The sequence below is a fragment of the Pistacia vera genome, unplaced genomic scaffold, assembly GCF_008641045.1.
Source record: "Pistacia vera cultivar Batoury unplaced genomic scaffold, PisVer_v2 Contig453, whole genome shotgun sequence".
NCBI classification, from domain to species: Eukaryota; Viridiplantae; Streptophyta; class Magnoliopsida; order Sapindales; family Anacardiaceae; genus Pistacia; species Pistacia vera.
The window spans coordinates 19,488-33,424 of record NW_022196283.1 but is presented as its reverse complement, the minus strand read 5'-3'; the positions used below and the strand labels follow the sequence as shown (position 1 = coordinate 33,424).

Sequence of the window (13,937 nt, the reverse complement as noted above, 5' to 3'; positions counted from 1 at the left end):
TGCATACTATAATATGAAAGTAAATATTTAAATATTTGTTTTAGATCAGTGCAAGTAATGAAGTGATACTGAAGTATGGTTGTTCTGTTTTTGTGTGTAAGGGTTGTGTATCCTTTGTTGATCTTGGATCTTTATGTGCTGCTTTGTCCCTTGGGCATGTCCAAGGGTCTTGGTTCTTGCTTATGTTACATTGTTTTGGATTGGACATTGTAGCTTGGCTTGGTTATACCTTATACACTTCTTATGCATCGTGAAAGAGCAATTTGTCAGCATTTTAGTCAAATTGTTGGTTTTTACATTGTTTGAAGGTTTTGAATGCACTGTGTAGTTTCTGTAGTGTTTCGTTTACTGGGAATGATGTTGGGGCTTGTTGGAGTTTCAACACCCAAATCCTGCATTTTTTGTGTGCTTGTATGGAAGTTGAAATCTGGTATTGGACATTGTTAGGAGAATGCAGATTTGTATGGTGCTGCAGTTTTAAGGCAGATGTCAACAAATATTCTTGCAACAGCAGAAGTTTGCTAGAGTGTTGCTGGGGCTTGTTGATTTTGATGGTAGTGATACTGGTTTTTCTGCTACATTTGTGCTAGAAAGTTAAAACACTACTGGAAATATGACGTTTCTGCAATTTTTTTCCTTTCCTGTTGTTACAACTAGATTGCTGCATTTTCTATAGTTGTTTTGCAGAAAATGCAATATTTTGCTTGTTGCTTGTATATCTTTTGTGTATAACAGTACAAGGATTGTATATCTTTGATTGTTCTTCCTACTGTAATGTATGTTGTGCACTCTGATTTTTTATAATGCAACCCATACAAAAACAAAGCTTAGAGTCTTGTTCTGTACAGGTATTATATAATTTACTTCAATATATTTTCTTTAATTTAATGCAACATTGAGCTTCTATTTCATTCTTGGATGACTTTGACATACAATGCTCTCTTGGATGTATTTTAATATGTACCTTTAAAATGCATATTAAGATAGTTCACCTTTTCTTTTATCAGTTTTCACAATCTTGTTCTAAGTGTTTTATCACCATTTCAATAGCATAAAAAGTATGATTTGGAAGGTATCAGAAGGCAAGTAGAATGTTTGACAAGTTCTTTGGATTGTTTTAATATGTACCTTAAAAATGCATATTAAGACAGTTCACTTTATTTATTAAAATGTAACATATACGCACACCCGTTCCTAAAAAAAGTTGGGCAGACTTTAGGTATCAATTTCTACCTTAATCAATAAGAATCACCATAACCAATATGGATGATACTTGTAACTGATTTTGCCAATACTAACACAAATCTTGTGAATTCACAATTGCTTCCAATGGGAGGTTTGAAGCACCAGTAGTAAATAAGTGTTGCAAGTCTTTGCATCCATTCCATAAAACAAAGCAATTGTGATTAAAAGGATACCAGATAAATCATATTTCCTATTGAATGTATCACATTAAATCATAAATTGTGTCGTCTATATAACATCAAACTTTGTCAACAATAACAAATAGCTATAGTCTCCTCTGCAATGAAATGATTTCTCTTGCTATACATGAAATCATTTACAGATATCTCTTCCTCAGTAGTCAACATTTCATAACAATCCTGATTAAAAATTTCATAATTATTCCACTTTGAAGAAGCAGCTTTCTCTTTGTCCCATTTTTTACTCTTCTTCTTGCTGGTTACTCCTTTCTATCGAAAAGTTTCCTGAAGCATGATATCAGTCTATCATTAATAAAATATTGGACCAAATTAGACTATAGCACCAATAAATCATAACAAGTAGATAATAGAGCTAAATCAAAGTCATAAACAAATCTGATGACAGAGCAGCAACAAAAATTCCTACCTAACATTCAAATTCCTACATCAAAGTTTGGCTATCTACCAACAAAATAGTGCTTAAATTATATCAAAAAGGAAATCCACAAAGAACTCTCAGAAGTCAGACCCAAGCAACTTTCCGAATTTCACAAAGTAAAAATTGTAAATCATTACAGTGCTGTAGTCCTTAAAAATTTGAGACTTCTAACACAGAAAAAAGTTTCAAATTCAGTACAACAGTTCTGCAAAATCCAAACCTCATATAACAAAATTCCAAAGAAGAATAATTTTTCAAAGGTATTGAACACTTAACAATCCATAACCACTACCCCACACATGGTTCAACAAAATAAAAAGTAAACATACCCAAATATTAACAACCAAAATTAAGAAAAAATGGTGCAAGAACTGAGCTGGCCATTAGCCAAAACAATAGGGTCAACCATAATCTCTCCAGAAATAGGACACCTTAACACTTCTGGAACATCCAAGCAATCAACACTCATAGAATGAGTTGGTCCCATCCATCTAGGGGCATACCAGTTCCTTATTAATATTTGTGTATTAGATATGAGATACATTGACAAAATTTCCCATTGAACTCTAATCTATTTCTCATTTCCTGTACATTACATTTGTGATTTCTGACTAAGTTTAGTGCTGAATTATTGGAAGTGGTGATTAATAATTCCAAATACTGGTTTCATATATATTAATCCAAATTTTTGCAAAGAAACACAGTTTACTCAAACAAAATGAATATGAGAACAAAGCAGAAACATAAAGTATGCACCTTGCGAACTAGACTGACAGTTACATTTTGGGTTGAAGCAGCAACACCCTCATGAGGCTTCTCACACACAAGCTTGTCCTCTTCAGTGGAAGGGAGTGCTTGATTAAAAGGTGGCTGAGCTCAGTGGTGGTCGCCGTTGCAGATGGCTGGACATTACCAAAAACAATTAGCGTGTAATCAAAACCCATTACTAAAATACACAAACAAAACTTTGACACCAGCTACCCTTCACTCAAATTGAACATTAACACAAACATTTAACATGCAGTCTCTTTAATTGACATCTGTTCATGGTAGCTTCTACAACCAAAGCATTTTGAAACGACCATTGAAACCAACAAGAAAGGAAGAAAAGAACAAGCGAATGGAAATGAGTGCAAATAAATCTGCCACTCACCTAACCGCTGCTTGTCTTCACCATCGCCATTCACCGTCTGTATTTGTCTGTGATGAGAATTTAACATTTCTTCACCCCTTGCTTCGTCTGTGATCTTCGTGTGACTTATTTTTGGATTCATGATGGTGGCTGAGATTGGAAGGTTAAGGCTATGGTTTTTCAAAATTGAAATTAGGGTTAAACTGATTTAGGGGGAAAACATAAAATGAATTATCATTTTCTTTTTTGGGTTCCCTCTAAATTTTGAAATTTAGGGTTTAATTTTTTTTATTTTTTTTTTTTTAATTATAGGGGAAGAGGCGTGGTGGATGACGTGATAGATAAGGTGAATCTGTCATGTAAGCTGCCACGTAAGAGAGTAAGAACGGGAGTAAAGTTAACATTACTCATAAGATGAGTAAACAAAAAGAAAGTACTTCAAACATGGCTCAAAGGTCGTATTCATTTCGTTTTTTTCCTCATTAATCGTAATTAATCAATCAAATATTTCTTCTGCAAATATCAAATCCTAACAGTATTGATATGAATCTATTAAATAAATATATATTATCTTCTTAAAAAATTTTATAATATAAATTACTCATTAGTAACTTCTAATTTTCAATGGTCTTTTATTTCAATTCATTTGGATTTTCATATTTTTAATAAATATAGTTATTACTATTAACTTAATAAAAAGATATAGATTTCTTTATCAATTTTATATGGAGCAAAGCTCAAATTGTCAAGATAATGTTATTATTTTAAAATTGGGAAAGCTTCGGTGTACTACTTGTTTTACACAAATTTTAACATAATTTATAAATCGTCAAATTGATTGTTGGAAATTATATAGAATAACATATATCCTAACATAATCCCAAGATCATAGTCACCATTGCAATCACATTTTTACATAAATGAACTACAATGAATTTACACAGCATAAATACCTTCACTCCTTAACTCTGAAGCAATAAAGTTAATCTGGAAGAAAGCCACGAATCGTTTTCTGTTTTCCAAAATTTTTTTAGAGAGAGAGAGCGTACTTTTCCTTGCGTTTTTCTTTGAATAACAGTGTTCATACTTTTTCTAAAAGGAAAGGTTTTCCTTTTATATGGCAGCGGTTAGAGAGAAACTGCATTTGGCAGTTTCTCTCACACACGTCGCTTGGGGTAACCCATCATGGGTGTACCCCTTATCCAATATTGATAAATTTCAATGATTGAGATTGCATTGAATTAGGGAATTTATAATGTGTATTAATTATGCAACTCAAAATACATTGATCTAGCTGTTTATAAATTGTGTCATATTATATGAATACCCTTATTCTCTTTATATACTAAAAGAAAACTTAAATGCTATTTAAACAAGTCCCCACTAAAAAATTCTACTTAATATTTAGTTATTTATTATTAGAGTATGATTTCATTATGAATCTACAGAAGTTATATTTATTGAAAAAAAAAAAAAAGTAAAGGTAAATTAAATTAATTTTGGAATCAAATATAGTTTAGAATATGAGAAATGTTTTTATACTGTGAGAGATTGTAAAGAAGTATGTACAAAATTAAATATAAAATTGTACGAACAATCATAATGGGTTCACTTAGAAAGTAGGATCAGGCCACTTAGCAAATATGTGAATCATAAAGATATCGTGAAGGTTTTAGTGGGCTGGATTCCCAGGCCCACCATGGACTGAGCCTTTTCTTTTTCGGCCCGAACGCATCTACCAGCCTTCTACATCTTTCCTTCTTGTTGCAGCCACCTTCCATTTCTCATTCTCAAGCTCCGCTCTCCTACTCATACTAAAAACCTTCTCTTTCTTCCAACCCAGGCTTCGCTGTCTATAAAACCCTATCGGAAGCCTTCAATCTCTGTCGTTTTCCTTGCCGGAAGTACTCACACTATCTTTTGCGGTTGCTTTGGATCATTTTGGGTGCATTCTACTCTCTAGTTGCTCTGTTTCTCAGTTTTCTCTTTTGGGTTTTTCTTGATTTTCATGTTACAGTTATGTTATTGCATCTGTTTTGTCTTATTGGTTTGATTCGCTTGCTTGGTGGATTAGATTCCAATATTAAACAACATGATAATTGTGCTTGAACAACATTTCGATGGTGATACAGATAATGCTAAACCTAATAGATTGAAAACATTAATAGCAATGCAGTTTGAAAAACTTGCGTTTTGAACTGACAAGGTATTCTGTTTTAGAAACTGAAATTCCGGCTAAACAAAGTGTAATTAGGGTCTATGATTGGACCATGTTCCTCTCAAAACCAGAAATTGATAGGTTTTGGAAATAGGTTATTAGGGGTGATGCTTGTTGTCATTGTTGGCGACTGCAAATTAGATAAGAGTTGAAATCGACTTCTGGTAGGTGCACTTAGGGAGTTCATTATCTTAATTCTACCTTTGTTATGGATCCGATAATCTCTTTTTCGTACCTCTTCATTCATCATAAAAGGGATGTAGTTCAGATGGTAGATGCTTCATTTCAATATAAGAGGCCTCGTTTGATTTGACATATTATAGTACCTTGATTTTATTTTATTACCAGTATTGGATGTTTGGTTAATTATTGATATATCGATATAAAATAGGAATTATTGGGCTGCAACGGTGATGTTAATTCCTAGGCTTTTGAGAGCTGGAGCGTGGATGGTCAAAGAGCTCTCAAAAGGTACGTATGTCTACTGTTTCTAGTTTCGATTTATGTGGATTAAATCAGCATTTTGATTTTTTGGCACATGCACATGTGTTTACTTAAATTAGGTTTTAATAGCTTAAGTTTGTTGCTTTCTTTTAAATTTAGAGGAATAAGAAAATATGAGGAAAAGGATTTGTTTTTTATTGGTTCACTCTCATGTGCTTCCTTCTTGGCAGATAGTTATTCATGTGTATCTCGAACAGGATGTACAAGTCAACAATGGCGACCTTTGGTTAGTGATCTTTGTTTCAATGATTACATGTTAGCCTCATTTTTTTAATTATTACCTATAAGAAGTAGGTTGGTGTACACCTTGTCTTCACACGAATGACTAGAGATGGCTTTGTGATTATTTATTACTTTATCCATTTTTTTCATAACTACTACTGAAATACTCACAGTCTAAACAAATGAAATAAATATATGGTAGTGGCCATCATAAACTTATGTTTTTTGCATTGTGCAGAGTAATTAATTTAGAATTGTGTAGTTCAAAATGAAAATAAATTCTGGAATTGTCTTATCTAGTCGAAGGGAAAACAAAATATTCTGACCGTGCATAAAAATATTAAAACAGAAAGACTTTACAATGTGGTGTCTAGTTAGCTTCTACTTGAAACAATATTATGTGTTCTGGCTTCTGAATTATTCTCCCTTTGATGGATCTTTAAAAGTAACATATACCAATGTCACTTTTCATGACCTCAANGAATTGTCTCGTCTAGTTGAAGTGAAAACAAAATATTCTGACCGTGCATAAAAATATTAAAACAAAACAAACTTTCCAATGTGGTGTCTAGTTAGCTTCTACTTGAAACAATATTATCTGTTCTGGCTTCTGAATTATTCTCCCTTTGATAGATCTTTAAAAGTAACATATATCAATGTCACTTTTCATGACCTCAAGGAAGATAGAAAGATAAGAGATAAAGTCCTTTAGGCTTTAGCAAGGAACTTGAACAGGACGACACTGAAGCTGTTCTTTGACTTTTATATCAAAGGTTTCAGAGTTTCCAACCTGATTAGGCACTATCTAGTAAGTACTAAAGGAATTGCAGAATGCTCAGTATTGAACTTTCGGTAAAAATTCAAGCGAAATGTCAGTCTTGTAACTTAATAGATTTGCATTTTTTATGGCTCCAAGTATTGAATTGGTTATTGGAGTTTTAGGGGCAATCAATAAGCTTAATTTTGTTGAAGAGATTAATTTATACATTGGTTAATCAAAAAGAATACGCAGTAGTTACAATTTGAGTTGCCAGTGAAATTTGTAATTTGTTTAAGTTTGTCTATCTTTAAGGTTTATAATAGATAGAATGACCTTCAACTCAATTGGCTAATCTTGTCTTCAATTTGTATGTAACTTCCTCTTTTATTTTTTGGTGGGAGCAGTTTTCATTACAGTCAGAAACTAAGGTGTTCCAAGGTTCCATATTTCAGAAATATCTTCATTTTTCTACCACAGCTGCTAACGATGCTAGAGATGAAAGCAATGAACAGGAAGACATGTAAGCTATTTCATTTGAAATTAAAGCTTTCATGATTGACGAATTAAAATAGCAAATGGATTAAGAATCTTCCAAGAACAGTTTGAGATTATCATTTGATTTTTTTGTGTCTCTTATACTAAATTTATTGCTTAAAGAGTTAACTTAGTATGTGCTATGCAGTAGCTGTACTGGAATGAAGAGCAGATTTGTTCTTTGTTAATTTTGGGGTTTGGATATGATATGTTTTTATGGTCTTCATGCAATATAGATGTTGTACTGTCGAGTACTAAATTGGAAACTCTACTTAAAGGAAATATCTTGCTTTCTTCTGGGGATGGTCAGATGGAATGCCAATCATCCTTAATTAACAGCTTTACATTACTTGTAGTTTGAATTTGAATTTTAGATAATTTGCTTCTTTCTCATCACCCAGAGGCTCTTTTATGCAGGATAAGAGTGACATTTGTTGCTAAGGATGGAGAGGAAAAGAACATTAAGGTTCCTGTTGGAATGTCCATGTTAGAAGCGGCACATGAGAATGATATAGAACTTGAAGGCAAGAATTGATGCTTCTTAAGTCCAGTGTTTTGCACCTGTTTTTTTTTTTTTTTTTTTTTTTTTTTTTTTTTTTTTTTTTTTTTTTTTTTTTTTTTTTTTTCTGTTGTCATTGTTGTCTGTGAGATAGTATTTCTACTTAAAGTATCCTCTGATCAAATTTTCTCAACCATAAATTGTCTTCTTTTTTTTTTTTTTTTTTTTGGGATCATGGAGGGTTTATTATTATTATTTTTTTTTTTACCTTTGTTTTTGGAATATTGGAACCAATTGACTTGGCTGTTCCAGTATCATAACATGGACTGATTATTTTCTCATCATAGGCTTAACTTTAATATGTACTTGTTCTTTTCAGGAGCATGTGAAGGCTCGCTTGCATGCTCAACGTGTCATGTAATGTTATGGTATGATTTTTAGTTAACATGTTAAAGCAAATTTCTCATTGATTTTTTTTCTTTTTTTTTTTTTTTTTGTGGAGAAATTTGAAGAATATGTTGTCTGTTTATATGACCTTTATTTTGTTTTAGGGTGGAGCAATACAATACTTGAGACCCGACTGATGAGGAAAATGACATGTTGGATCTGGCTTTGGGGCTTACTGCGATGTGAGTTCTTACAGTATGAGTGTGCAAGTAGTAAGTTTTTGGTATTAAACTTTTATTGAATTTTATGGTTTCATTTTTCAGGTCTCGTCTGGGATGTCAAATAATTGCGAGGCCTGAACTTGATGGAATTTGCTTGGCCGTTCCTGCTGCCACTCGAAACTTTGCTGTAGATGGTTATGTACCAAAACCACACTAGATATAATACAACTGAGCATTATTAAGATAAGTTAGGATGCAATCATCCAGTTTTGTAGCTCCTACACTGTTTTGGTTTGTGGGCAATATTTAATTCTTTATACCTTGTCATTTATTTTGTATTATGTTGGGTACTGAATTAATAGCAAATTAAATTATCATTATAGATTAAATTATTCTTGAGACATTCTTTAGCATTACAAAGTAGCTAGTTCTCTTTTGTATGCTAAATGAAATGTTGTATTGTTCACCTTTCCTAGTTAAAACATCTGATTTTCTGATTTATGTCTCTATGCTTATGTTAAAAAGTACATGATTTCTGTTGGAGCCTATAAACAATATTATTTGACTCTTTGAGATTTATTAGTAGGAATCATTGTTGATTCATCCAAGCGCGATTGTTAATTGACGTGCTGAAATTTTGATTGGTATAGAATTGGATGCATGAGTTTTCTAGGTGGTCTTCTTATTCTTCTTCTCTCTGTCCACTGAATTCTGGTTACTCAGTATGGGACTGTGCAAGATATCTTTGGCAATTCTGTGTATTCAATTTCATTGCTGTTGTATTTTATAGAACCGTATTGCAGTAGAGCATCAGATGTCTCAAAATGCATATTGTCAAGCCCACAGTTTTTTCCACTTATTCAGAAAGTTGACATACCACCTCACAATAAAGAAAGCTTTAAAAAGTTTAGTTTCCTGCATTTATTTCAGCACTGGATTCTCTCAATATATGGTTGTTACAGCTTATGTTGGAATTTGTTCCAATTATCCCTTGAGATTTTTTAATCAATTTTGAATGTTTGAAGTGTACACATATACTAAACTGTGCTTGGCAATATGCATATTGCATTACAGGGGCACTGGAGAATGATTTAAAATGAATCAACTTTTAAGTTGTTGGTGCAGTGAATTAGTGTAAGGTTAGTACTTCATCTGTACAGCAGTTTGTTACATTGGTTTATATTTTGATGTTGGTAGAGGTTGAGTTGAGTGAAAGAGGTCACGCTTTCAGTGGGTTTAACTTGCCGTTTTGGTTGATCTCCAATTTGCTTTAACACCTAGCAATTTGAGACTGAAACCTGGGAACAAATGGTGAAATGGATCACTGTCATGCCTCAGATTCTTTACTTGATAATTAAGTATTATAATCTGATTTAGTTTTTTATGTCAAATAAAAGATTTGCTTTGAATCGTGTTGGTCACTATCTGTGAACAAATTGAAAGATATCTACGAGGAAATTTAACTGGCCAGACCTCCCAAGTTTGCATTTAAAAAAATGACCCTAAAAATATTTTGCAATTTTTTTTAATTTAGAAAAACTGACGTGGCACATTTATGATTCATTAAACATGTAAAATGGGTTCAACTGAAAAGATGTAAATATATGTGGATAATATTATAATTAACGGAAGATTGTTTAAATTTTGAAAATTAAAAAAGATCCCCACCCTTCAAAATCGCTTAATCGAGCCAAATACCCAAAAAAAGGACCGACGAACACCTTTGATTTTTTTGCCATTTTCGGCGACGAAAGTGCCCTATTTCTGGCAAATATTCGATCCTAAAGCTTCCTTATACAAAATCATGGCTGATATTCACAAAGAGGAGGAAACTCAACCCCACTCCAAATCCTAGACTCTGGCAACGGCGGCAGTTCAAAGGCTGTCGAAGAAAACGCTCTGGTGGATCATCCGATGAGTGAAGATGGTCCAGAGGCAGAGGAGAAAACTGCAGCACAAGAACAGAGAGAAGAATTAGAAAACTGTTCTGAAGAGGAGGACGCCGGCGAGAATTCAGGCGAGGAGGAGGACGCCGATGAAGAAATGGTATGTTTTTTACTTGTTGTTTTGAATTTGATAAGAAATTTGATTGATTTGTGCGAATTTGGGGGATATGTAGTTGGTTTTATTGTTATGGTGGTTGTGGCGTTTTGTCGAGCAGTTGGCGGGCATCGAGGGAGTAGCTTTGTTTGAGTTCTAGAGGATGGGGAAAGGTAAGGGAGGCCGTAGGGAGATTGTTTGTGGGAGGTTGGAGGGCTAGGGATGGCAGGAGGTGGTGGAATAGGGGGGCTAGAGGGCTGCCCTGCATCCCTTATTCTGCCACCTCTTGTCATCCTCAGCCCTCCAACCTCATGGAACCTGCCACAACAGTCTTTGTAGGGCTTGCATTGGCTTCCCCAGTCCTCTCAAGGCCAAAAACACCCACTCCTCGATGCCCTTGAAGCTCATATCCCCCAAATTGGCAGCCTATTAGTTGTTTTGGTTTCTTTTTTTTTTGCTACTACTTAGTTTATATCGATTGTGCAGATTTTCCAAAGCGTAAATTATAAAGACTATAGGTTGGAGGTTGTAAGCGATAAGGTACCATACTTTCCCATACTGGTGACAGTTAGGTTGAATTGGCAAGTTTTTACGAGAATAATGGAGATTTTACAAGAACAAAAGAAGGGTATGGACCGATTCAAAGAAAGTTGTTTCGGTCATTTTGTGAACATCGGAGAAAATTGGATAAAGGCGTTTTGGGGGTAGAGAGTGCATTATATGTTGCTGCACACAGTTAAAAGCCAAAAAAAAAAAAAATGAAATGTGGTTCGTGGTGGATGGGAAGAAACTACATTTTGGGATGTTGGAATATGACCTGATGACAGGCTTAAGATGTGGGACATTTCCAGATGCGGGGCATTTCCAGATGTGGAAGAGCAAGAGAAAATAAAGAAGAGTATGGCAGTTGATAACTTGGCTAAAAAGGTTTGGGGTGGGGGGGAAGGGGGGGGGGGGGGGGGGGGGGGGGGGCGTCTATTACGGGACGTGATTTAGAAGAAAGGTTAGGAGAAGTTGGGTATACCTCTTCAGATAGGTTCAAGATGTGCTTGGTATGGTTCGTGCATTTGATCCTAATGGCTTCTTACTCAGCAAAAGCAGTTAATATGGATTGGGTGAAGTTTGCAAGCAACATGGACTTCTTTAATGCTTATCCGTGGGGACAGGTATCATTTCAGCTAACCATGGACTCCTTGCAAGGAAAAGACATGGCGTTAAAGCATCATCAATCTGTCAAGAAAAATAGACCGAGCACGTACAATTTTTTTGGCTTCCCATGGGCAATGCAAGTAAATATTAATAGCTTTTTGTTATATTTTTTTGTATTATATGTGTTTTAGTTATGATATTGACTATTTTTTTACAATGTAGGCTTGGATGTATGAGGTCATCCCTATCTTGGCTAAGGCGGGGGGGAGGATGAAGATTTCGGATGAGCAACCGTAATTTCCTAGGATGTTATGGTGGCACATCGAGAAGTGTACCCATTGGGATTACGACAAAATAGACATGGAAATCCAAGTGGCTTAGGTAAGATTAAAGGATTAATCTTTTGAATATGCACTTGCTTTTAAATGTGACTTAAATTTGATTGATTGTTTTCTTATTGCAGGGAGTAGTATGTCCCTTCCTTACAGCTACTAGGGGCGAAGCAGGAGAGGAGTATGTTACATCGTTCAAAGCATTGGAGGATGAAGCAGATGAAGCGATAGACTGCCTAATGCGGGACCTAGAAGGGGTCACTCATGTGAGTGCAGTTGCAAGGCTTACTTGAGAATGTTGTTGACGCTGAGGATGATAAAGCTCCAATCGGCGGGAGGGAGGAGGGTGAGGAGGATGAAGAGGTTAGTACGCCTCCACCCAATTGGCAAACTAGTACAACAAGTACCGCTTTGCTGAGGCATCGAGGTCGAGAGAATGAGGTGGTTGACCTCATAAAGGGTCTGTTTGAGAGTTTTACAATAGCCTTTTATGAGAGGTTTGAGAAGATGGAAGAGCGGATGAAAATGGTGGAGGAGAAAGTTGATAGGGTGGCGGAGAAAGGTGGTAGAGTATTGAAAGTGGTTGAAGTGCAACCTAAGCATAAAAGAGAGAGTCGAAAGAGTAAGCACGTAATTTCTCCTTATACGACAATAACATATGGAAAGAAGAGGAAAACGAAGAAAAAAAATGAGGAAGTCTATGAAAGTGGAGAAGCAAAAATGGAGGGTAAAGAGGAAGTGGGGAAGTGAAAATGCAGGAGGGTGAGGCGGGACGAGAAGGAAGTAGGGAAGTGAAAATGGAGGAGAAAGGCAAAGGAAGTGGGCAAGTGAAAACGGAGGAGTTAAAGGTCGATTTGTATAGGCCAATAGATGAGGAAAAGAAAAAAAAAAATTTTATGCCTATTACAATGATTCTGGAAGTGATGGGCATGTGAAGTGCAAGACCGGGGATTATCCTCGAGAGTGGTTTGAAAAGATGTTGACGATAGGCATGTGGCTCGATGACTCGATAAGTTATTTTCCCTTATTTTTGCTTATGTTTTCCATGAGGTATTGTATACTTATCATGTTGTTTTTATTTGATGCAACACATCAATGAGGTATTGGCACTTATGAGGCTACGACAGAGCAATAATGGTGATATTTTGTATTCGCACTGTGCCATCACCGATGTGGCCTTTGGCCAAATGCTAGTAACTACATATGACACTTTAATGAAAAAGGCCAATGGTAGAAGTGCAACAAGGGGAGGCTAATGGAAAAGATTGGCCACAGATGACTTCAATGGTGTCCTTGATAATTTTCAGTTTGATGATAGGATGATGCAGCGTGTACGGGGGGAAAGGCCCAAACATGGCAACAGTTAGGCAAACATTAAAAGAGTATACTGTATCATGAACATCAAGGATATGCATTGGATAACCGTCGTTACGCTACTAGAGGAGGGCTTGTTGCAGATCCTTGACTGCAACCCAACTATTTGTCGAGAGAGACAATTGTAGACGGAGTTGTAGCCATTGTGTATATTGTTCTCGTGGCTGTTACGCGACAGCGGGATGTTTCAGCACTTGGGTGATGAACTACTGACGGGAAAGTGGCCACTCAAGCGCCTTCCCATCTCGACAAATGACTCAAGGTAAATTTTGTATAAAACTTACATAATACAATTGTTCTATAAGCTAATTTTAATGCTAATGTCTTCCTCCTATTGTAATGCTGATTGCAGGGCATATGCACTAAAATTTATTGAGTTTGACATGACCAACACCCCGATGGATGGCTTGAATGACGAAACAATGAGCAACTGTCGAGAGCGCTAGGCCATTGAGTGCTTCTATGGGCATATGGATCCCTTTTGACTGACCAGAACTCAATCTAAGTCATTATTGATACTGTCATCAAAAGGTATGGAAGTTGTACTTAGAATTTTGTAGTTTATGTGATGTTGCCTTATTGGGTTGTCTTGAATAATTGGATTATCTTGAATTGGATCAGCTAGTGTTGTTAGGCGTCAGGTTGTTGATACTTGGGTTGTGCTGTTATGTATGCTTTGTCGTTAAGGCCAAGACTGGATAA

General features: G+C 35.4%; 1 protein-coding gene across 1 annotated transcript; it reads left to right on the top strand.

The window, feature by feature from the left end:
- The first annotated feature begins 4,780 nt into the window (after window positions 1-4,780).
- Window positions 4,781-8,687, top strand: LOC116144721 (2Fe-2S ferredoxin-like). The gene is given in 8 exon segments (XM_031430160.1): window positions 4,781-4,940; window positions 5,605-5,684; window positions 5,888-5,943; window positions 7,104-7,219; window positions 7,651-7,757; window positions 8,112-8,154; window positions 8,284-8,361; window positions 8,443-8,687. Coding segments are annotated over 7 exon segments (573 nt in total). The 5' UTR covers window positions 4,781-4,940; window positions 5,605-5,626; the 3' UTR covers window positions 8,558-8,687.
- Window positions 8,688-13,937: the final 5,250 nt, after the last annotated feature.